The following is a 26,733-nucleotide window of genomic DNA, read 5'->3' on the forward strand; positions in this document are numbered from 1 at the left end:
AAAATTATTTTTCACAATTATTTTTTTCAATTAATTACAATAAGTTATAAAAGGATACATTACTTCTATTTTTTATCATGATAATAATATTACTTCTAAAATCTAAATCAAACCCGTTTAATATTATTTTCGGTGAGAAAGCTCCGTATGTGTGGGCCCCTTGAGATTTCGCTTGGCGACACGGTGCCGTATGTATCGTGCAATGGAAGCGTATGTGACGTGTCGCGTCCTCGTAGATGGGACCGGAGATTCCAATCCCGGTGGAGAAAAGAAGTGAGGGAGCACTGAAATCCGCCACCCCCCCGGCCCAGCGCAAGCGCGACAGCGCGTGCGAGAGAGAGATAGAGAGAGTGTGTTTCAGATTAGGAAATTCAGATTGCATCAGAGAGATTAGATCGGCATGGGACTCGGATGATTGAGCTTGTGGGAAGATCTGAAGCTGTGGAAACATTCAAACCATAATGGAAGGTAACCCTAAACCCTCACCTTCCTTTTTCTTCTCGCACTCCTCCTTAATTTAACTTAAACTCCATTAACTCTTCTCGCTAGCTGTTTTTCCTGTTCTCTTTTGATTCTCTGCCTTAATTCGTGCATTGATTTTTCAAGTCAAAATCAGTTCGATTTATGCTATTTTTGTGCTGATCTTCGATTGGATGCTTCATTTCGGGGATTTTATTGGAGAGAATTCCGTTGATAAGTATGGCAAGTTTCGTTAATTGAGGTGTTTTTCGGCGTATTTGAGCGACGGCCAATCATAATTGGTTATTGCGGAATTTTAATGGAGAAGATTGCGTTAATTTTGCGGAGTGGTTGTGGAATGGGGATATTCTTGTTGTTGTTTATTTGTGGTTTTAAGAAGCGCCTATTGGTGGTTAATTTAGGTCACTTTTGGGTAGTAATGTAGCATTGTGGTGGGGATTGCTGGGGTATTTGGCAAAATGCTGGCGGGAGCATCTTCAGGCAATGGTTTACATATTCTTGCTGAGATATTAATTAAATATCTCTGTGCTCCGGATCCTGTGAAGTGAATATATTGAAGAGAAAAGTACGAACTCAAGTGAGCGCACAAGATAAATGAACAGGTCTAGGGGGATAAAAAAACACATTCTTAAAGAGTAAAATGAAGCAAGCTATGAATGAAACAATAGCAAGTTCATTAGTGTTCAGCAGATATGTGATGACACATGCAGGGCGGTATAAAGAAACACCCCTCATTCAAGATTAATATGATATTTAGATCCAACCGAGCAGCTTTTAACATTGTCTTATTTGTCTGCAGATTTAATTCCCTTTTCCTTAGATTGAAGCATGATTGTGGTTAAGTTCCTCTTTGTTTTTTATCATGACTAACTATGAACCCCTTAATATGTATATGCATATATATATATATATATATATATGTATATCAATGTTTTAAAAGGCTTAATCGAGGCTCGCCTCAAGGGAAGGCATGCCTAAAATGCCTTGATGCTTAATCTAAAATATCAAATCCCAAAAGGGCTAAGGCCTTACACACTGAGACTTGTGCATTTGCTCAAAAGGCATTTCATTTTTTGCGTTTTTACTTGAAGCTTATGCATTTTGGGTGTGTAATTCTCGAGTAAGATTTGACTAGAAAATATTAACTCCATGTTTATATAAAAGTAATGTCATAATATGAGTTGATTTCTAAAACTCTTGATCCTCAACCTTTCCAAAACAATTTAGTTGTATCTTAGATCTTGAAAAATAATTTGAACTTTGGAATGTTATAACTATCTCTTGTCATGATTTACGTCATGAATTTAGGTTAGCAATTTTTTTGAATGGTCAACAAGTAGTTTGCAAATTATATTTGATTTTTTTTACATTATATTTGTGATTTTCTTAATTTTTTTTCTTAATTTTTAAAATATGTAATTTATTCATATATTTTAATCTGAAAATAAAATTTCAAAAGGCTTATGCCCCTATGCCTTAAGGCTTACGCCTCGCCTCTTTAGGGTTAGAGCGCCTTGCCTTATGCCTTCGTCTTTTAAAACATTGATGTGTATATATATATATATATATATATATATATATATATATATATATATATAAATAAATAGTTTGATCGTGTTGTTAAAAACTATGCATAGGTTTATTTTATGCATCACATCGCTCAAGAAGGCATGGCACTAGTAGCTCTTAGAAAACTGAGTTTTGGCGTGTCCCTAAATGGCTAAAATGCTGAAGCAATTTGATGCGAATTTGCAGCCATCATCTCCATTCAGCAGCGCCCACTATCCATGCGTGTTGATCCGTTTGGACCTCAATTTAGATTTGATCAAAACTCCTTTCCCTCGGCAGCCCTAATTTTTTTTAAAAAATTTTAAGAACAAAAAACTCTTTATCTCTACAGAGTCCTAATTTGTTATATTCCCTAAATTTCTCCATTTGAAATTCATTGAACCTAAGTCTGATTCCCTACCTCTAAAATATTCTCAATTCAAAGCCAAAACCCAACCAGTCCCTACTTACAATTACATCTCCAAAAAGGTTCTACTGATCATTACGATTCACCCCTGGCAATCACACTGCATGACCAAATCATGACTGTTATTCTTGATATAGATTTAAAGCTTCTTTGATGTAATTTTCTCCATTTGAAATTCCTCAATTATAAATCTGATTCCTGAACTTCTAAAATATTCTCAAGTTGAAGCCATGACCCAAACCGTCCTCACATCAAAGTAAATATCTCCAAATTGGGCACTCACTCTTGGCAATCACCCTGCATGATCAAATCAGGACTGTCATTCTCGATATTGATTTAAATCTCCTTCAATCAAAATCTAAAGCATTGTGGTTGACAATTTCATTGCCATTGACGAGTCGAAGGCTTGTCTTTTCATCATCAAAAGCTGGAATTGCCCTTCTTTTTCATCATAAAAATAATACAAACACAACCTCAGCTGGAGCATTTTTTAAATGGAGCTGGACAGGACCAGACAGCCAGTAGAAGGTGTAGGAAGACAAAAAATAACTTGGAATGAGATAGTGAGTACGGAGTAACAAACCCTCAAATAATTGGAGGAAATCGCCCAAGATCATGTAAATTTGGTGGAAAAGGATTCATTTAGTTGGCTCAACTCAAGGCTTGGCATGCTTCTTTTTATTTTTCTATTTTTTCACATTGAATATTAATATTTTTGTTGATAATATGCGTAAAGATAGGTTGTATGTGCACTTTTTTATTCAATTAAAATTATAATCTTACACAATTTCCCCTAAAAATTTTTAAGCTTATAGCAGATTTGACTATTTTATTTATTCATAGTCTAATACCCACATTTATAGGATATTCAAAAATTTCTTAAGGTTATGTTTTGTTTGTGGAATGGAATAAAGTGGGAGTCAAATAGCTATTGCATGGGGATTTAATAGTTTGCATAGGAAAAAGACAGCATTATTTTTTAAAAAATCACATGCAAAAGTTGTTATTCCAACCAACATGGGATAGTACTAGGATAGATATTCCCATGGTAAAATTTAGGAATGGCCATTCCTCTTCTCTTCCAGATTCTTTTATATAAAATCAATTTTTACGTGATAATTTGCCTTGAAATGATGCTCATTCCCATATAATTGTTATTTCCCATTCCATTCCATAAACCAAACGTAACCTAAATGTTTCAAGTTATTTTAATGCCGTTGCATTCTCTATATTTATTTTGGAAACACTTGAAGTAGAAGTGAGACAGGATCATAGAGGATGATTTGGATGTGTGAGAGAGATATAATAGATGCATCACTAAGGAAGAGTGACTTAATTTAGGTGGTCTGTGCTTGTTGGATAAGAGAGACAAAGAACAGTGATTGAGGCATGTTTGTTAGAATCTTATGATTTGCAATTCGAATCTTACGGTTCGTATCAATTCCGCAGCAGATCAATCTGAATCTTGCTAGATAATCAAATAACAACCAAATTGTTGCCGAATTGATGGATTTGCCCCTCAAATCTAAAGAATCGATTTGAATCAATTAGATTACACAATTTGGAACCTATTAGATTACACAATTTGGAACCTATTAGATTACCCAACTGTTTAGAAATAGCTAACAAATCCTCCACCAGCTCAAGACAGACCTAGTTCTCTCCAAATAATCCAAACAACTTATTTTCAAACAAAAATGCTTGTAATATGATTTACTCTAGTTATATATTAATCTAATAACACACACAATAAATTAAACAAGCTCCATTATTTTATTAGTTTCAATAATAAAATTAACCATCTAGAGACAGTGGGGGATCTGTTGGTTATTTCATTTTCAGGTTTTGGAAAGGGTGAATATGGTTGGCATTATGGAGGTGTGGGACTTTTGTTGTTTTGTGGGGGATTTGGTTGGAGCGGAATGGTCATGTTTTTATGTGGGTAAAGGATCTCTTCTATTATGCGTTGGGATAGGATTTAGTATTTAGCTTCCTTGTGTGCTTTGTAGGATGCTTCAAAGAGATTTCATTTACTGATCTACAGTGTCATTGGCTGGCTGTACTGTTTTATTTTATTTTGGTTCTTGTATCTTTTAAGGAGGATTTCTTATCCTCCTCCATCTTTTTCGTAGTAAAATCTCATCTTTTCGATCAAAGAACAATCAAATTTAATAAATTTGGATTCCCGAGCGATGCGTTGTGACGGAATCCGAATATGGTGTCAAATATGAGAGGGTTCCTGCATCATTTTGAACGTGGGCAGGTAAAAAATTTAATCTCGGAGACTAGGATTAGATTAGAATTTTGGAATATAGGGACAGTTACAGGTAAAAGCATGGAAATTGTGGACACAATGAATAGAAGAAAAATTAATTTAATCTGCCTTCAAGAAACAAAGTGGGTGGGGGAGAAAGCTAGATAAATTGAAAAATCAGGATTCAATCTTTGGTACACTAGAAAAGAAAAACATAAGAATAGGGTAGGAATTATTGTAGACAAAAACTTAAGAAATAGCGTTGTAGATGTCAAAATAGTAGAGGATAGAATTATAAAAATCAAGATAGTCTTAGGCGAAGAGATAATAAATGTCATTAGTGCTTATGCTACTCAAGTAGGCTTAGGAATCGTTTGGAACCACTCATGCATAAATGATTTTAAAAAAAATGCTGAAATTAATAATTGCTGAAATGGAAAAGTGTTGAAAATTATAACTGGTGTTTGGTTGTGTTTAAAATAAGTGGTATTTGGATACCTATTTTTTATTATAGGGTACCATATGATTATTTTTAAACATATTTTAAATAAAAAAATATTAATATTTTTTTAATGAAAAATTTCATTAATAATCATTTTAATTATTTATAATTAAAATTTATATATATTATTAAAAAATAATTTAAGATTATTATTTTTAATCAATAATAACCTTGTTATTAATGTATATTTATAACATATCAATGTTTTAAAAGGCGAAGGCGTAAGGGGAGGCGTAAGCCTCAAGGCGTTGAGGCGTAAGGCGAGGTGTAAGCCTCAAGGCGTTGAGGCGTAGGCATTTTGAGACTATACTTTTTTAAATAATTAATAAATAAAATCAATTTACATTTAGTAAAATAATGAGAAAAAATTTTGAATAATGGAGAAAAAAATAAAAACATTATTTTTAAATATCATATAGGCCAATTTTAGCTAACAAACTCAAACACTGCATGGTAAAAAATAAGCATGAGCCATAACGTTACAAAAAGAAGAGAAAAAGCCAAATTAAAGCATTACAATGTCTCATAGGAATCTAAGTCAAAATCAACAAAGTTCAAAGGGAACTATCAAGGTTTTCCTCAAAGTCTTCATCTTCATCAAACTCATCTGTAGTAGGAGTTCTTCCACTTATAAATTTCCCCTCTCCCACTTCAACATCATCGTCTTCCTCGATTGTGGTCAATGTTGGCCTCTTGCCTTTGTCTTGAGTGCCTAGATATTCAATAAAGTTATAGGTTAGGAATTAGGAGAAATGGAGAATTATAAAAAAATGACTATTGATATGTATGTACTCAAGTTCTCACAATAATCACTAATCTTCCTTTTGCTAGGAAGTATAGAATGCAAGCTACCAGAAGCTTGTGTTGGTTGAGCATTATCTCCTTCAAAAGCTACCACAGTCAAATCCCTATTAGCATCAATTTCTAGGAGATTTTCATCATCAAACTAAGAAGTATCTTTTGGGAGGATAGTTTCTTCCTTCTCAGTGATCCATTCATCATCTGAAGCTACTTCTGCCACCAATATTGGATCATAAATTTGTCTTCTTCTTAGAGCTCTCTCCCTCAGTTTGGTGTTGTACTTCATGTAAACTAGAGCATTCAATCTTTTTGGCTCTAATCTATTCCTTTTTTTCGTATGAATCTACAATTGAGTTTAAGCCATTTAAATTTTTAGTTATTAGAAGATATTTTCATATTTGAGTGAAACGATAATAACATGGCATTTGTAAGAATGAAGAACTTGCTCAAATGTGCTCCAATTCCCCTCACATTGATGTAGGATGGGAGAGTGTGACCTAGTCCTACTGATTAAACCCTCACAAGCAAGTAGACACACTCAAACACTTTAAATTAAGAATTCAGTTATCCAAACATAAACACAATAAATCATGCTATATTTCACATGTTTAAGGATATTGAAAAGGTGTATGATGCTGTTCAAAGATAAGTCCCAAGAGTTCTTTCACAAAGGAAACAAGTTGAAATTGCAGTAAAGATGTTATTTCAATATTTCAAGAAATAAGTTATGTGTTTAGCACGGCAGAAAGTCTAAGGATTCAAATATGCGATTCAAGTTTTGGAATTCAGAATTTCAGGCAAAGGGTTTATCAAATATGAAAGTGCAGAATTTAAAACTAAGGTTTAGTAATAGCAGGGGCTGTAAGATATAATAGGGGCTCAAATAGAAACTGAAGTTATCACAAGAATCTATGGATGCTTGACGTTGTTCAACACAAGTCTTAGACCACGCCAGAAAATTCCTTGGAACAAGTTTTGAAACGCCGAGACAAACGCAACAATGTAATAGAGGGGAAGTGGCCATGTGGGGGGGTATTTTGGTGTGGCTGTGTTGGAGGATAATTAGAACTCGTTTGAAGTTCTTCGTACACACTTTGAAATATGGATATGTATGCAGCAAATGAGATGATGGATTGGTGGCCTTGGGGTGTAACTTGGTGATGACCGTGTGGGTGGTGGAGGGAAGTCGTGAAGGTGGGATAGGGATGGAGTTGCTAGATAAAATAATGGTCTCTCACCACCTGATCTCCAGAGAGAACACGCCTCACACTATACAATCAAAATGATTTGACAAAGCTAACAAGCTTTAGCAAAAGAATTCTATTCAATATTCAAACTTAGCTTTTGTTCTTACAATGAAGGGATATATATAGCTAGTATGGGGGGACAAAGCATTAACAAGCTTTAGCTAGCATGGGGGGACAAGGACACTAAACAACTAACAATTCCCACACAAGCATGAGAGACAAATAATAAAGACACAACTAACAATTCCTACACAAGCATGGGAGACAAATAATAAAGACACCAACTTACTAGACACATTAATTACTCTTACAAGTTACTAACAAAATAAATGCTCCAACTTTTTAGACACAATAAATACTAAGCACAACTTACTAACACTCCAACTCACTAGACATACACAATTTCCTAACATACACATGCAAGCAAGTTGTCTTGCATGTTTACAATTTAAATACAAACAAAAGTCAAAGGGAGGCCCAATTTGTGTGGGCCCAATAGAGCCGTGTGGGGCCCACATGGGTTTTGAATTCGGACTTGCTTAGGCATCTCTATCGGGTCTTTCTCACACTGAAAAGTTTTCAAAACAAGTTTTCAAATAATCCATTCAAAATCTACAAACAATTATGAACCGATGTGAACATCGCGAGGTCGTCCACGTGTCATCATGTCGGCAAAGGAAATGTGGACATGGGAGGCCATCCGCGTGTCATAACATCTGAAAATGACATAGGTAGAGCATGCTGATCCCCATCACACATCCACTAGCATTTCATGTCAGGCTAAGAACACGAATAGCAAACTTTATCAATTCTGGGGTCTTTGTCCCAAAACGCTACCACCAACCAGCTACAAAAGAAAAACACATATTTAAGTTCCAAGTTATAAGAAGAAACAAGGATAGAGTACTAATTAACTAATTTTTACTGAAGTATTATTTTTATCTGGGCTTCTCAACATTCGAGAGTCAATAGCCACTCGAGTCCCAAAATCCCCTCGTGCATTATCAAACAAATCCAATTGGATGTCTGCAACTAGCCTCTCCTTATATCTCAACATTTTATCCATGCATTCAAATAGTCCTTTCTTCACTTCTTCACGATCATAGAAGTTCTCCTTATAACACAATTGGGGATTTAGATAATATCCTGTAGCATGTAAAGGGTGATGAAGTTGTGGAGTCTATCTATCATTTGTTTTTCTCCAAATGGGTCCATACTTCTTGGCATTTATTGAAAAATTTGCAGCCAATTTTTCCTTCGCCGAATCCATCAACCCCTAGAGAAATCCCATGGCTGGTCTTTCCTTAGAATCAACTTCCCGTAGAACACACACAAGAAAGACAACACTCTTGATAACATAAGCCACGTGACGCCAAAAATGTTGGTCAAATAAAACTATAGAGCGAGTCCTTATACCTTCATGCATTTTTGCATATGTAGAAGTGCACCACATCTCTGAAGAGAACATAGATTGAAGACCTCACTTTTGTTTGTAAATGCTTTGAAGTGTAAAAAATGCAGTAGTAAAGCGTGTCATTGTAGGGCAAATGAGTTCTTTGTTGTTGGTGAAATGCTTCCTTATCATTGCAAGTACCATGGTATTAAATTTCCTCGAAATTGTCGAAATTTCCATTGAAATTTTCGGTTTTCGTTACCCTCGAAATCGAAATGGCATTTGATTTCCGTCTTACATAATTTCCGTCAAAATCTCAACAAATCATCTAAAATTTATTGAAATCTCGAAATTTTAACAAAACTTATCGAAAATTTAACTATAAAATGAAATTTCATCAGAATTCAAATGAGAGATTTAGAAGTGCGATGAAATTTCTCTCTTAATTTATATTTTATTTATTTTTTCCGAAACGAAAGATTATTACAAGTGTTTTTGAGATTATATGAAAAATAAACTTACAAAAACATTTTATTTAATCATTCATGTCTAAATTATCATTATTTGTATAATAAATAATATTTAAATGATTTATGAATTTCATTTGTATTAGCTAAATATGTTTAATGTACATTATCTTACAAATATGTTTGATACACATACTATATTATTACTTTTCCACCTCATGCACAACATAGATGTGTTTAACTTATAATATATTAGTCTGAAGACTTACATTATTATGTTTCACAAAGAATTTCATGCTTTACTATTGATTTTCGTTATTTTTTTGAATCGAAATCAAAATTGACATCGAAATCGAAATTTCCTTTGAAATTTCCATACTTTTAGAGCTTCGAAATTTGAGTCGAAATTGAAATTTAAGACCTTGGCAAGTACATAGGAACGATTATAAATAAATTTCACAACTTGCTTAGCCTTTAGGATTGTGCTTTCAAGGATCTTCAGTTTTGCAACATCCTCCAACATGAGATCCAAACAATGTGCAGCACATTGGAGTCCAATAGAGCTTCTCCCTCTTTTCCATAAGCTTCTTTCCACCATTTATTATGTTCTTCACATTATCGGTTATCACCTGCACAACATTCTCCTTACCAACTTCCTCAACCACCTAATCCATATACTTAAACATCAAATCACCATTTTTATAGAATCAAAAGCATCAATGGATTTTAAAAACCATGTACCAGTAGGGCTATTCACAAGGACATTAACCAAGACCCTTGAACACCCATCAGTCCATCCATCAACCATGATAGAACATCCATATTCCTTCCAATTTTTTTTGTGTTCTTTCAACTTGCCTTCGATGTCTTTCAACTTATCTTTAAGGATCCATGTCCTCATCTCTTGCATAGACGGAGGCTTGAAACCTGGCTCGTAATTAGCAATACCATCCCCCATAACACGCCAATATGCGTCTTCCATCAAACTAAATGGTAGAGCATTGTTGAACACACAACGACCAACTTTCGTACACATTTCAATTCTTTCTTCCTTCTTCCTTTTTGAGTTTAGAGTGGATTGTTTGGTCAGTGAAGATGAAAACTTATCCATTGGACCTTTAGCCCTAGGATTAAGGCTAGTCTCACTGTTCTGCTACTCAAGATCTCCAAACTGATGGAGAAGTAGCACTTTAAGTCCCTCCTCCTAGACCGATCCCAATCTCTTCAAGAAGATCATTTCTTTTACACTTCTCTTCTTGGAATTTTTCAAGAGCGATCTTGCACTCATCTCTCACGTTTTGAGGAGATTTTGGGCAGGGTTTCATTCCCTTCCATGTACTTGCCAAATGAAGTTTAAATCTTGTGATAGTCCCACTCCAAGTTTGATCACAAAATTTGCATCTAAAATATTTTTCTTCATAAACTTTTTTTTTTTTATCTATTTCCGAACAAATTTTTTTTTTCTGCCCCTTTGACTCACCTTCAAACATGTTTTTGTTTATTGAATAGGAACAATCAGCAGCTGCAGCAGGAAATTAAAACTGAAAATTGAAAAAGGAAAAGTGAAAACTGAAACAAATCAAAAGCAGCTGCAGGTACCTTGAGTTTTAGAGACATTGGCAGAGAGTCTTATGGGAGTCTGCTATGAACAACATTGGAGAGAGCGAGAGTTGAATACTTGAATTAGTTTGAGACTTTGAGTAAAGACCTCAGACTAAGAAGAGATCTCGAAGCAGATAGGTTTTGGGGGGTCGCGGAGAGAGAGGAGAGGTTGTAGAGGGTCGCTGGAGAGAGACGAGAGGTCTGAATGGGTTGTCGGAGAGAGATGAGATGTTAGAAGGGGTCTTTGGAGGCAGATCAAAGGTTGGAAGGGGTCGTTGACTCGTTAGAGAGAGACGAGAAGTTGGAGGAATCTTCGAAGCCAGATGCAAGGTTGGAAAGAGATGAGATTTCTGAAGGGGTTGTAGGAGAGAGACGATACGTCGGAAGGAGTCATCAACTCATCGAAGAGAGACGAAAAGCTAGAGGAGTTGTCGGAGAGGTGCAAAAGCTTGGAAGAAAGAAGCTTCATCGAGAGAGGGGAAGAAAGAAGCTTCGTCGAGAGAGGGAGGCGGGTTTTGACACTTGTTAAAGCCCTATCAAGCTGTTATTTTTTAATTTTTATTTATTTATTTATTTATTTTTTGATCCGTAAAAGTACATTATATTGATCAAAATGGATATGTACAGAAATTCTAGGCATACCCGAGAGAGGGACAGCCAAAGCTCCCCATCAAAACAAAAGGTGTAAAGGGCGTGACTTTTTGCTTGAGGCGTACGCATTTGAGGATTTACGCCTTTCAAGTTACACCTTAGGGCGTTTTATGCTTAAAATAGGCACGCCTCATGAACATCTTTTAAAACATTATAACATATTACTATCATATTATTATGATAAAAATAATATTATTGATTAAATTTGAAAATTTAATTTATTTAAGGTTTAGTTAAATTAATAAATAGTTCTTGTTCAGTCTAGAATTGAATTATAATAGCTAATATGCATTTTTAAATATATTTTAAATAAAAATTTAATATTTTATGATTAAAAATTTAAATTATAATTATATTAGTTTTATAATTAAAATTTAAATATTTTCTATTAACTAAAATAATATAATATTATTTATTAATTAACAATAATCTCGTTATTAATGTATATTTTTAACATATGATTATCACATTAATTTATGTTAAAAATATTATTGATAACTAAATTAAATTTTATTTTATTTAGATGTTAGTTTAAATTTATAGATGGTTTTTTTATTCATTTGAGAATTTAATTATATTTTGATAATAATTAATAGGTTATAATAGTTAATAAAATAATATATGATTAATTTTTAAATAACAATTTAATTGACAATTATGTGAACTGTTATTTTTAATTAATATTTAAATATTTTTATTAAATAAAAATAATGTAATATTATTTTTTTTATTAACAATAATCTTGTTCTTAATTTATATTTATAACATATGATTATCATATTAATTTATGTTAAAATAATATTATTAATTAAATTAGTATTTTTAATTTTAATATTGATTTAAATTAATAGGTGGTTGTTCTTCTTCATTCCATAATTGAATTATGTTTCATTAATAATTAATATTTATAATAAATAGTAAAATACTAATGTATTTTTTAAATTATAAAATAGCCACTAAGTTTTCTTATATTTACAAAATTAAGTGGCTAAAAAATTTTCTTAGATTACTTCTCAAATTACACTTAAATAGTTATAAAAAAAGTGATTTTGGAAAAGCACTTTTTGCAATAAGTGTTGGAGTACAAGCCAAAGTCACCTTTTTTTTTCCCAGTGCTCCCAAATGGGGGCTTAGCAGAAACCCTTAAAAGACATTTTAGAAAGATATAATTAGTATTATACAAGGGATATTAGGGATTGAGAAAATATTCATAAGAGCAAATCTGAATGGACACGTCAGAAGAGATAATAAAGGTTATGAGAGGATACATGAAGGATATGGATATGGAGACAAAAATGAGTCTAGGGAAATGATCTTATACTTTGCCATGTCGTATGATCTTATTACAATGAATACTTCCTTTAAGAAGAAAGAACACTTAATAACCTTCAAAAGTGGACAAAATAAAAGTCAAGTAAATTTCTTTCTTAACTAGGAGGGTAGATCATTTATTGTGTAAGGGTTGTAAAGTTATCCCAAATGAAAGTTCAACCACATAACATAGAGTTTTATTATTAGATATATGTATTAAAAATGGAAGAGAAATGATAAAATAAATCAGTGCAAGATAACTAGGTGCTGGAACTTAAAGAGAGAAAATATAATAAATTTAAAGATAAAATGATCAAAGATGGTAATTGGACTATAAAGGATGGCGTAGACACAAACACTCTTTGGAGCAGGATAGCTAGTGTTGTTGCTAGAATTTGTCTGAAAGAATTTGGATCAATTACGACTTTGATCGCCTGCCAAGAATGAAAGAAAAGTGCTTTGGAGGATCAGGGGTGTACCCTGGGGAACACTCCAATGCCTAAGTCAGGGAATTTGGGAGGATTATATGATTGCAACAATAAATGAGTGAGTGAGAATGTGATGATATGAGATGCCTTACCTTCTTTAGGGGGTCCTTTTAATAGGCATTCAGGATACCTCATTATTGTTTTTCCTATGGATCGTAGAAGTTATACTTTGGCTATTGATATGTTACTAAGGAGTAAAGATTGATGTGCTAATCCCTTGCTTTAATTAATGGATGTTACTTTATTTCCTTTGATCTCTTGATGTTTTTTCATTTTTTGGTCTTACATAAGTTGATGTAGAGTTTTAATGTCGGGGTCCCTTTTAGGTTATATCAGTTGGTCCCCCCACTCTCAAGTCTTAGAGTTACCTTTTTGGCTTGAGAGTATTTTGCATTTACTTTAAGTCCTTTTATTATTGCTTAATGAGTAGTGCTCATCTTATGACATTTTTGGGCCTCATGAGTGGTGCTTATTAGATGGGCCAATTTTTTGTTGAGCAGTGTCCGTCCCTTGTTGCCTCGTTAGCGGTGTTCATCAAATGGACATTTTTGGGCCTCACGAGCAGTGCTCATAAGATGGACTAATTTTTTATTGAGCAGTGCCCATATTTTTTTGCCTTATGAGTAGTGCTTATTGGACAGACATTTTTGGGCCTCATGAGCGTTGTTCATCAGATGGACATTTTTGGACTTTATGAACAGTGTTGATTAGATGGACCAATTTTTACCAAGCAGTGCCTGTCTCTTACTGCCTAATAAGTGGTGCTCATCAGATGGGTCAATTTTTGATTGAGCAACGCCTGTCTCTTGTTGCTTCATGAGTGGTGCTCATCAAATGGACATTTTTGGATCTTATGAGCGGTACTCATTAAATGGGTCAATTTTTTATTTCAAGTTTTGTTTGACTTTTGCTTACTCATGAGTGGTGCTCATCTGATGGGCCAATTTTTCACCGAGTAGTGTCTGTCTCTTGTTGCCTCATGAGCAGTGCTCATCAATTGGACATTTTTTGGCCTCCTGAGCGAAATTCATCAAATGAGCCATTTTTTTGTTGAACAGTACTCGTATTTTGCTATTTCATGAGCAGTGCTCATCAGATGGACATTTTTGGGCCTTATGAGTAATGCTTATAAGATGAGTCAATTTTTTACTAAACAGTGTTCATCTCTTGCTTCCTCATGAGCGATGCTTATTAAATGACCATTTTTGTGTTTCATGAGCGGTGCTCATCAGATGTGCCAATTATTTACTGAACAGTGATCATCTCTTGTTGCCTCATGAACAGTGCTCATTAGATGGACATTTTTGGGTCTCATGAGCGATGCTTATTAGATGGGTCAATTTTTTGTTTTGTAGAACTCATTTCTTGTTGCCTCATGATCGGTGCTCATCAGATGGGGATTTTGAATTTAGTGGGTAGAGATATCTCCATTATTCCCTTGGTAAAGGGGGGTTCAGAAGATCTAATTAAGGCTTTCCCTATTAAGGGTTGACTATGAACTTCTTTTATCCGTTTTTCTAGTTGATCGAATTTTCTTGAGTTTTTATTCAAATTCCTAAGACAATTGCTTGTTAATGCTCACATTGCTAGCTCCTTTTACTTTCTTTGTTGAATCTGAAATTTTCAAGGCAATTGCATGTGGTACCACTACCTTACCCTTAAGTGTTGTTTTTGTTTGAACAGTCCCTTGGCCATGTTTTACAAAATCTTTTTCCTATTGTAAGATCATGCTAAACATGTCTTCCATCCTCCCTTGGAAGGCTAGAAATTGGTCTAAAGGCACAATTTTTGGTAAATTGTCTGTAGTGGGGAGTGAATTGATTGGGGCAGTTGATCCCTAGCAATGGGTTTAGACTCGTAATTGCGTGATGCAACAATGATTGAGTTTTAGAAAGAAACCTTTCCAAATTTCCCATTGATGGTGCCAACTATTGTTGCCAAAATTTGTTCAGGAGAATTTAGATCAATCATGACTTCGATCACCCGTCAAGAATGAAAGGAGAATGACTTGAAGGACTTGGGCTATACCCTGAGGGATCACTTTGATACTTAAGTTACAAGAATTTGGAAGGACTATATGATCACAAAAGTAAAGGAGTGAGTGAGAAGGAGATGTATGAGATGCCTTACCTTACGTAGGGGATCCTTTTTATAGGTATTCGGGATACCTCCTTATAGATTTTCTTACTAATGAATCACAAGAGTTACACTTGGGCTATTGATATGTTACTAAGGAGTAAAGATTGGTGTGCTAACCCCGTGTTTTAATTAATGGACGCTACCTCCTTTCCATTGGTCCCTTGATATCTTTCATTTTTTGGTCTTACATAAGTTAATGACGAGTTTAATGTCGGGGTCTCTTTTAGGTTATATTAGTTAACTATTAAAAAATAGCAAAAAGGATTTTATGTGAATCAAGAGGAAGATTCTCGAATAGTAAAGAAAGTTGATGGTGGGATCAAGATGTTCAAAAAGCTGTAAAGACAAGAATTTTGCTATAAAATATGGCAAAGATGTAGAAACATGGAAAACTTTGAAAAACATGAAGAGACGAGAAAAGATACAAAGAAGGTCGTTAGTGAAGCTAAACATAGATCTTTTAATAATTTATATACTAGATTAGATACTAAAGAAGGGGAAAGATAAATATTTAAACTTGGTAGAGCTAGAGAAAGGAGTGAGGACTTAGGTAATGTAAAATGTTTAAAAAGTGAGGATGATATTGTCTTGGTTAAAGAAGAAGATATAAAACAAAATGGAAAAGTTCCTTTAGTAAGCTATTTAATGAAAACCAAGTAGAAGACTTAAAATTGGAATTGACAAATGAGGAAAAGGTTAAAAATATGACATTTATTCGTACAATTAGAGTTAACAAAGTTAAGTTTGCACTAAAAAAGATGAAAAATGGAAAAGCTCTAGGACCAGATAACATCCTAATTGAAGTATGGAAATGCCTAGGTGGTAATGGAATTATATGGTTAACTAAGTTATTTAACACAATTATAAAAAAAAAAGAAAATGCTAGATGAATGGAGGAAAAATACTTTAATACCTATATACAAAAATAAAGGAGATATTCAAAATTGTAATAACTATTGTGGCATTAAACTTATGAGTCATATAATGAAATTGTGGGAAAGGGTTGTTGAACAAAGATTAAGGTTAGAAACGAAGGTTTCAGAAAATCAATTTGGTTTTATGCTCACGAGATCTATTACAAAAGCTATATATATTTTAAGAAGATAAATGGAAACATTTAGGGAAAAGAAGAGGGACTTGCATCTGGTATTTATTGACTTAGAAAAAGCGTATGATAGGGTAGCTGGGAAGTCCTATGGTGGGTTTTGAGAAAAAAAAAAGGTGTATGTAGTAGGTATACAGATGTTATTAAGGATATGCACGATAGAGTAATGACTAGTGTCAGGACTATGGATGTACAGACTAAAGAATTTCCAATTACAATAGGTATACATCAAGGATATGCTTTGAGCCTTTATCTTTTTGCTTTGCTTTAGTGATGGATGAACTTACTAGGAGTATCCAAAATGAAGTTCCATGGTGTGTGTTTTTTTTGTAGATGATATTGCCTTGATTGACTAGGGGTGGAGTAGAATCTAAGTTAGAATTATAGAGAGAAACTTTAGAATCTAGAGACTTAGGATAAGTAAAAATAAGACAAAATATATGAAATGTAATTTTAGTCATAGTAGGAGGAATATTGGAGACAAAGTTTAACTTGATGATGAAGAATCAATAGTACTAGCAGATTTTGCTACCTTGGATCTATTATGCAAACTGAAGGAGAAATTGAAGATGTAATGCATATGGTTAAAGCATGTTAGCTAAAAGGGGGAAATGCTTCAAGTTTGCTTTGTGATCGTAGACCCTTAAAATTGAATAGGAAGATTTAGAGGATGATTATAAGACCAGCTATGACATATGGATTAGAATGTTGGACGACTAAGAAACAACATATCTAAAAAGTAAAAGTTGTCGTGAGAATGTTAAGTTGGATGAGTGGTGTAATGTTAAAAGATAAATTAAGAAATGAACATATTTTTGGTAAGTTAGGCGTAACTCCTGTAGAAGATAAAATAAGGGACGGATGGTGCAGAAGGTTTGGGCACTGGCAATGTAGGCCTCATAATGCACTAGTAAGGAAGAGTGAGTTAGTTACAGCGAGGGGCAGTAGAGGGGGTAGGGGTAGACTTAAATTAATTTGGAATGACATAGTGAGTAAGGATTTAATAATGCTGAATTTGTTGAAGGAAATTGTCTATGATCGCATAAATTGGCGGAAATGGATTCATGTAGTCGACCCCACCTAGTGGGACTTGAGGCTTGGTTTATTGTTGTTTGTTGTTGTACCAAGAAGTTATGTTGTATCACGTATGCTTCAAAATTACAATATTATAATCTTTAACTTTATCATTTAAAAAGAGCACTGTGAATTGTAATCGTCTTGGGCTAAACTTTGGTAAGGTATTATCTTCTTTGGCCCACTGGTCTCACGGATTTGTCCTATAAAAGTTGCCTTGAATAGTTGGAGCTTAAACCATCCTTATAAACCCAAGATCTCTCGAGTACACATCCGATGTGGGATTGTGACGTGCTCTCCTGTCCGATCTCTAACGCCTTCATCAGAGTGGCTTACACTTCTATGTAGGATCCACCCAAATGATAGTACTAGGGTGGCTCTACTACCAAATGCAATGATCTTGGGCCCAACTACGGGGATGTATTTTTTGCTTTGGCTCACTGGTCTCACAAATTTGTCCTATAAAAGGTGTTTCAAATAGTTGGAGCCTAAACCATCCTTATAAACCCAAGATCTCCCTAGTACACATCCAATGTGGGATCATGGCTATGAAACTACACAAAGACTTGAGCAAACTTTACAAATAAATTATTTACAACTTGAACAAGACAAAAAACTAGACAAGAAGAGAAGGTTGGAGTTAACTAATATAGGAAAGAGATAAAAATTACCAATATCATCAAAGCAAATATTTTTTTAACAAAGCATTGTTCACAATAAATTGTTAATTAATGTTTCTCTTCTATCTCTTTTGAATGGAAAAATATATATATGTTTATATCATCATCATCATCGTTTTAATCTTCTCCTTCCCCTCCTCTTCCCACAGCTGTTGGAGAAAATGAAAATAAAAGGAAAAAATAATTTTGTCATAATGGTCCTGCAGCAGCCATAGCAGTCCATAATGGTCTGCAGTGGCTCCTACGTGCCAGTATTGGTCCCTAGTGGGCACTTCATGGCTGCTAGTTTAATTCTCACGATAGTTTTGAATAGCCAAACAGTAAACATGGGCTGTGAGACTAGAACCCAGGGCCTCCTTTCAACCTGGCTCTGATACCATGTTAGACTACCACTTCACCTAAAAGCTTAAGCTGTTAGATTGTGGGCCAACAATTTATATTAAACCTGAACACCAGCAATGATTATTTTGTCATGATATGGAGACTAAAAAATTACAGGGGGTTACAAGTGCACCATGTGGCTTTTCAATCTCTAAGGAAAAATCTTGGTGATCACCTTATAGATAAAACGTTGCATTGACTGATGGATCTAAACTGGTATACTGCCTTTTGCTTCACAGTTTTGGAATTAGGACAAGGAGAGTATTATTGATATGGTGCACAGATCTTCTTCCTTCAAAAACATCCTTCATAAAATGATACACGCCAGAGATCCCACATCTGGCAAGAGGTTTTGAAAGAAAATGGCATGAAATCTATTGGGGCCAGGCACCTTGAACGCATCCATAATAAAAAGAGTGTCCTTGATCTCCTGATATGAAACACGAGCATTTAAAGAATTAGTAGTTAATGCAGAAAGGGGAGGGAATGAACCTGTAACCAGAAAGGGATCATCATAGATTCATATTCCCTGTGCGAAGAACTGAATTGCAAATATTGCCCAACCTAATTGCAATCACAATAGTCTCTAGAACCTTCTTAACATTTCTTCTCCCATTGAGTTTTGAGGTTATCGACTTGTTGGGAGTTTAAAACTCCTTGTGATTGCAACTGCATTCTTGTGCGAATTCATGTTTACTATGTCCTGACTAAGTGTAGGAGACTTGTGAGAAAGACTTCTTTGACCATCCTCAGTCTATTGACTTTTCGTTTGGAATGAATTATGCTTGAAGATGACATTCACATTACGTGCATGGCCAGCTGGATGACATGCAACTTATCATATCAGGCCTTGGTTGCATTAGCTTCTTAGCATTGTTTTTGTGATTGGCGCATCTTTTCCTTTTGGGATAGAAAAATGACACTGTCCCTTACTGGTTTTAAGTTCCAAGCCTCGTGATGATGCAGGGATTTGATACCAAGAAACATGTGTCTCACTAATTGCTAGAGGATTCTTTAAGGAAACCACTGCATTTTCTCCTCCAACTGTTAAGATTCTCTAAGATAGAATATCATGAACTATCACGAACCATTCATTCTATATCAGTTCCAACCAATCTCTGTAACATTTTAACCTACCTTTTGCACTAGAATTTCCTCTGTATCCCCTATTCTTCTTCTTCATTGAACCTGCTGTTTGCAGACCTGCCTGTGGACCATCATCCATTGCCCAAAATTCTGCACTGTTTCAGGTCCAGGGTTTAGTTGCTGAAACTACTCTTGGCCACTGTCAAGATTGAGAGTCACCAGAGCTCCATTCTATTGTTGAAAATTTGCAAGTGCACGAAATCGTAGCAAGTAATATAGTGATAAAGAAGGATGTCGAACCCATGAGGACTATTTACCTATTAACTATTGAAATTGTTCTAATTCTAAATTATTTGAAAATCAAGAAAAGTGGTGGATTTTGAATTTGAAAAATAAAATAAAAACAAATAAAATTAAATCAACTAAATACTTAAAAAGAAGATGATTTCACCCAAGAATAAAACACTAAGGCATCCGACTCACCTAACCAATCCAATCCCAAATCCTAATCATGCAATCAATGATTTGTCATCCTATTTGACGGAGTTGTCATCCTATTTGACGGAGAAATATTCTAACTTATCTAAGACCCTCTCTCGAGTAGAATTAGAATTACCCAAAATACAATAACCCGCGATATGTCTATGCGAATTTAAAAGTAATTGAATACATTAATATTAATAATATTTCGCATAAAAGCCGCACAAATCATGTTGGCACATTCCTATTTTTCGTTCAATTCATGACATACATCATACGAAGCTAAACTACATGCATCATCTCTCGAATTAACGTGCACAACAAATCATTCAACTATTGATCAGATAATTGAAAGCATTAAACTCAATGATGTATACTCAAAAGGAATGATAAAATTATGATCACATAGAAATAAGATTTAGAATTGTCATGGAGAGGTTACATCGTAGCCTTAGCAATAGAAATTAGCCCATAATAGAATCAAAATAAACCATAATGATTCTAGAATTCATAATAAAAATTGTACAAAGAGAAGATGAAAGAATTAAAAAAGGAAACTGTATGAAGATCAAGAATCTCGATCGTCAACAACTCCAATTCGGCCTTTCTCTTCTTCTTTTTCCAAGCTTTGAATTCCTCTCCAATGGTGAAACAAATCCTCATCTTTTTTTCTAAGCTTCGAATCCCCTCCTTTTAAAAAGCTTTGGTCGTCCTCCCTTATCTCCCCAAAACAAGATCATCCAAATTCCCTCCTTTTTTGCTGCCGCCTTGATGTGCGATTTGCTCTATCGAGTTCTTCCCATCTTTGAAAATCTACAACACAAAAGTTGTGAGATTTTTTCTTAGCTTCTCGTAGATACCAAAATTACCCTTTTTGGAGTTTTCTAGCAAAAGTTATGTTCCAAATATTGAAGGGTGTTTCAGGAAATTCGGGAAAGGAATTTGAGTTTGGGAATGACTCTTGTTGAAGGGAATTTGAATTTGAAAAGGAAAGTTTCCTCCTTATCCCATGACTCCTTTAATTTATTTATTCCTAAACAAAAATAAACAAAATAAATCAAAACTCTAATAAATGATAAAATTAAAGACAAACTAACATAAAAATAAGAGTGAAAGTATGACAAAACTTGTATAGAAATTAAACACATCACATTCCATTACCCCAACCACCACCACAGCACCACCCCGCCACCCCCCCCCCCTCCCCCACGGGGGTGGCACATGTGGGGGTATGCACTAAAGTGCTTGTAATGTAAATAGTGACTACAGTTAAAACAAATTATATTGAAGCCCTCATACTCCATTTGTCATATTATTTTCCTCCTGAATTGGACTTTTTATGATGGTCTTCTTGAAGTTCAATTAGCACAGATGAACAAACTTGACCCATTTCACCATTGTCATCGTGTCATCAAAACTTTTGCAAAGGATGCTCTTCATTTTAATTCTCTCCCTCTCTAACAACTCCCCCCACTAGTACAATAAATAAATAAATAAAAACCATATGGTTGACATCTGCAGTCTGTTTACTGGGGAGAAGGCAAAAACCAACCTTGATTTGCAGATTATTGTTTCCTGTTTTTGGGTATATCCTCTGAGGATTTCTTGGTTTAAATTGGCAATAATGGTCTTATATAGTTCCCATATCATGCACATACAATTTACAGTTCTACAATCTCTGATATTGCAATGCTGGCATATTTCTGTGTCTTGTTGTAGATGTTTTATATTGCCTGCTTAATTTTAGTTGTTGGTAGCTGCATTTTACTCCCAGTGGTTTCTCATGCTGCTTTTGATTCTTGTAGATGTGATTATATGAGAATAAAAATATTATATAACCTTGGATGTTTGACAGGTGGATCCCCTGACCAGGAATCAGTGGGGTCTGGGACAAAGAGATCTAGCATATCATCTACTAGGCCTCATGATCAGAAAGAGTTTCTCCATAAATTTGTGGACTGTGATATATTGACAGCAAAGCTTGAAGATTGGTTTGGATCAATATCAGACAAAAGGCCTGAATTTGATGTCCCTTTCGAGTTAATAGAACTTCAAAAATTTGATTATGCACTGGAAAGCATTTCATTTCAACAGCTGATTCGGATGCCCAGTGCTGTTTATGCTTCAACATCTGATGCTGTTCAAGCAACTGCTTATCTTGCTGTAGAAGATTTTCTACATGCTAGTGTGAAGGGCTTGTGGGAGGCATTTTGGAGTCAAGATGAGCCCATGCCTTTCTCTGTTGCCTGTTTATGCGGTGCAAGCTCAAAATTCTATCAGGCCGAGAAGGCAATAGCTAATGGGAAACTTGGAGATCTTTGTGCCACATCTATAATGCTAAAGAACTCTAGACATTCATATGGAAGGTGGGACCACATTCTGGAACTAGCTCTTTTGAGGCCTGATATTCTTGCTGTGGAGACTAGTAGGCAGCCTTCTCTGTCTGTTCTAGGTGAAGCCATTTTTTTTGCTGTTCGTGTATTATTGTCAAGAAGCATGAGCAGATTAAATGTACTTCAGAGTTCAAATTGTGTCTTTGTTCTTCTTGTTGATTCTCAATATGGTGGGGTGGTAAAAGTTGAAGGAGATGTGAATAAATTGAATTTTGATGTGAATAATGTTTATGGATGTGCCACTGAATGGATTAAAAATCATTCACGAATTGCAGTGTCTCCCATTGATAGAATCTGGAACAAGCTTGGAAATGCTAACTGGGGAGATATTGGTGCCCTACAGGCACTTTTTGCAACCTTCCATTGTATCATGCAATTTGCTGGAATGCCAAAGCATTCAGTTGAAGATTTAGCTGCAGATCATAGTTCTCGTCTTCAAACAAGAAGGATGGAAAGGCAGTTAGGCGACTCCAGGGTGAATGGGAATGGTTTATTTAGGTTCCAGCGGAGCAGTGTTTCCCCTGAAATTGTTGAGGTTCAGAATGAGCCTATCAAAATTGAGCCTGAAGAGGCAATGAAGCTAGAAGTAGGTACTGTTTTATGGGTGGATGATTCAAATTGGCAAAAAGGTTATCAGATTAATGAAGTCCTGAGTGATGGTGAAATTGCAATTTACATTGCATCTCCTGCAGATGATCCAGGAAAGGCTTTGTTTTTATATGTTGGTTCTCATCCCTCTCAACTGGAACCAGCATGGGAAGATATGAACTTGTGGTATCAAGTTCAGAGGCAGACTAAGGTATTGACTATTATGAGGCAGAAAGGTCTTTCTAGCAAATATCTGCCTCAGTTAACTGCATCTGGTAGGTTAATTCACCCTGGTCACTGTCGAAGGCCAAGCTCAGGTGGAAAGTGTGACCACCCTTGGTGTGGGACCCCAGTTCTAGTGACTAGCCCAGTTGGTAAAACAGTTGCGGACATGGTAAGTGGGGGCCAATTTGGTATGAATGAGGCTATCAGATGTTGCCATGATTGCTTATCAGCACTCTCAATTGCTGCCTCTGCAGGAATTCGACATGGAGACGTACGGCCGGAGAACGTAATTTGTGTAAGTTCCAGTATAAGGGCTCCTTATTTTGTCCTTATTGGTTGGGGGCATGCTATTCTTGAAGAGAGGGATCGACCAGCAATGAATCTGCATTTTTCGTCAACTTATGCTCTACAGGAAGGTAAGCTGTGCTCGGCTTCAGATGCTGAAAGCCTGGTTTATTTGCTGTATTTTTCTTGTGGTGGGGTTTTGCCTGACTTGGATTCAGTTGAGGGAGCACTGCAGTGGAGAGAGACCTCTTGGTCAAGGAGATTGATCCAGCAGAAGCTTGGGGATGTTTCAACCTTACTGAAAGCATTTGCTGATTACGTTGATAGTTTATGTGGGACGCCATATCCGATGGACTACAAGATATGGCTAAGAAGGTTGCGGAGAAATATTCAGGAAGATGATCATGGGAAGGAAATAGATATATCAGGCTAGGGCTTTTTCCAACAGCTACATTGGCAGTACAACACATGATTGTTTGGATGTTATTGCTTCCTGAGACTGGACATGTATTTTTGGGAAATCTCTATTGCTTCAAACCAATTATTTAAGATATTGGGTGTTTCTTGGGGGCAACTGTTTTCATATTCTTCTGAGATGGTTGGCTTGCATCCCATAGAGCATCTGATTGATGATTGTTCTTTCTTATAGGTTGGAGTATTGGACTGTTCCTATTTTCCCTGAGGGCTTTGAATTGCTTGGATTCTGCAGACATAAGCAATGCTGTTGGGGTTTTTAAAATATGACTTTAGTGTGGTCCATCACTTGATTTCTTCAAATCCCATGTCTATTTTTGTGTGCAGTCCACCTGTCCTCGAGGATCTAAAAGTTTCTTCTGCACATATGGGGGTTCATGTGCATGTATGTTGTGTCAATTATTGTCATTTTCTTGTAAAGATATGAGCTCTTCAGATTTCCTTCCTTCCTTCGTGTAATTGGTTGCTCTGGAACTGAGGCTAACGGATTCTAGGAAGTGGTCTATTGGGTCTAAGGCATTCTCCTTTTCTTGTAAATGGATCGTTTATTTTGAATGTCTGTAGGGTATTTCATTATATTTTCTGAACAGGCAATTGGTGAATCATATGACCTCTCTCTCTCTCTCTCTCTCTCTCTCTCTCTCTCTCTCTCTCTCTCCTTATTCAATTTCACAGTTGCTGCCTTTGTTCTTCCTCTGTAACCTTTTCTCTTGTGATCCTTCAATTGGGTGTTTTCGAATGATGGAGGTATTTGTGGCTTTCTTATTATGTAAATAATCTCTCATGCTTGCTTGCTACACAAAACATTTTCTTTCTTTGATTTTTTTTTTTTTTACTTTTGTTTTCTACAGCTTGTTTCTTTCTCTGCAGGATTGTTGCAGTTAAAATAGCGGCAATGCCATGCTGACAGCTTCTCCTTTTGGCATTTAAATTCTTCCTTGGGCTTGGTAGTAAAAGTAAGCATCAATGTCAGATTCTTTTTAATTTCTTTTTGATTACTTGTATAATGTTGATAAAGAACGTAATATGATCTAGTGCATGAGGCTCTCACATACATCGAGGGCCTGGTTTTGGGGATAGCGCATGTGGTCCTATCTCCACATTTTTTTGGAGAGCCTGCTTTCATGATTTGCAAATGATTTTTAGGTTTGTGTTTGACATCCATGGGCAGCTTATCGAAATTTGATATACTAAAATTATTGTCCTTATCATCTTAATTTGTTTATTTCCCTTTTTGTCAATGGTGATATTACAGATATTTTGGAAATTTGCTGTGTAGAAATAACAGAGAAAAAACCACATTAAAGAACACGAGGAAAATTCTTATCCTTGCTGAATCACATAGGAATTATTTCTTATATTAATGGATGAGCTGCTAATGAATAATTATGGGTGGAGTTTGCATTGCATTAGGCTTAAAGAGGCCTATTGACACCTGACTAATTTATGTAGCCCTAACCTTAACTAACCTATTAGTTAGTCAGCTGTAAACAACCCTTAGGTTGTGTTTCAGAGCATGTATTTTGGGCCTAAGTATTGCAAATAATTAGAAACATGCATTGCAGAGTAGCATGTATTGGATTATAAAATAATTACTAAACTGCCAATATTATTATTATTATTATTATTATTATTATTATTATTATTATTTATCAGGTAGGTAAGTTGGTGTTGCTGCCAAACATGAGTCATTCGTGATTGGGATGGATTCAGTTGAACAAAACCTACGCATTTAGCAAGAGTCAAATCAAGTTTTCAGTTTTTCGAACTGATCATTTTTTCTGTATCAAATGATTATGATCAGGAGTTTTGCATAAAAATTTGTTTGGACTCTAGCATCCTGTTATCAGCATAATAAGGAGCTTGCATCATCATAGAATTTCATGTTTATTTTGCAGCTCAATCAACTGTTAAAAGGACCCTATAGGGTGTTTGTGGCGTGATATCATTTCATCCATGCAGCAGATTGAACTGGAGAAGTTGTGTAAAAGCTGTATTCAATTTTTGGGAGTGCCCTGAAGCTATTAAAATTCAGATTATGTGGGAAAGTAGGCTGAAACTGTTGCTTTCAAAGCTTGTAATTTTGTGCCCATGTTGTGTGGGGGCGGGGGATGAGTTTAATACATGAGTTTGGATTTTTGGATTTGAACAAAATCCCATACAAAATAGTATTGGCTATTGTTTAAATTTATACCAATCCACTAAACATGTCAAATTCACAGCCCACTACAAAATTACAGATGGTAGATTGGTCTCATGTTACCTGTATATTATTCATTTTGCAGGTTATGGATTATGGACAATGACACTTGGACCGTCCCAAGTGTACAACTGGAGTCGGCATTTAGTTATATGAACAGGTTGACAAGAAGTGATTGTTCCTTTACTATCTGTTTGGTTTGTAAAGTATGGGAATTAAATAGTTACAGTTCCTTTACTGCCTTTCTGGTTTTTGTTTTGCTGGTCTTTCTTTGTTTTGTTGTGTGTTTTTTGTTTTTTCCAAAGAAAGTAGGTATAGTTATATTGAGTGCATGGGCAATGTACATTACACAGAAGTTGCTGAGTCTCCCTGGGGTGTCTCCCGATATCTTTTGGAGAGGGGGTTTCATGCTTCGCATAGATTTGAATTACATAAAATATGATTTAGTATTA

General features: G+C 35.2%; 1 protein-coding gene across 5 annotated transcripts; it reads left to right on the top strand.

The window, feature by feature from the left end:
- Positions 1-221: 221 nt before the first annotated feature.
- Positions 222-26,733, top strand: LOC131144075 (uncharacterized). Of its 5 annotated transcripts, XR_009133687.1 has the most exons (5): positions 236-468; positions 21,972-23,491; positions 23,577-23,738; positions 24,952-25,037; positions 26,367-26,522. XR_009133687.1 is itself a non-coding variant. In XM_058092448.1 (3 exons), exons 1-3 carry the CDS (start codon positions 462-464, stop codon positions 23,610-23,612), a joined length of 1,563 nt encoding a protein of 520 aa, XP_057948431.1. In that variant the 5' UTR covers positions 222-461; the 3' UTR covers positions 23,613-24,705. The 5 variants fall into 5 exon arrangements, 2 of the variants coding, with proteins under 2 accessions (XP_057948431.1, XP_057948430.1); XR_009133685.1 differs by lacking the exon at positions 26,367-26,522 and adding an exon at positions 25,980-26,306 and having other exon boundaries at positions 227-468; positions 21,972-23,738; XR_009133686.1 differs by having other exon boundaries at positions 21,972-23,738; positions 26,367-26,733.

The sequence above is a fragment of the Malania oleifera genome, chromosome 12, assembly GCF_029873635.1.
Source record: "Malania oleifera isolate guangnan ecotype guangnan chromosome 12, ASM2987363v1, whole genome shotgun sequence".
Taxonomy (NCBI): Eukaryota; Viridiplantae; Streptophyta; class Magnoliopsida; order Santalales; family Ximeniaceae; genus Malania; species Malania oleifera.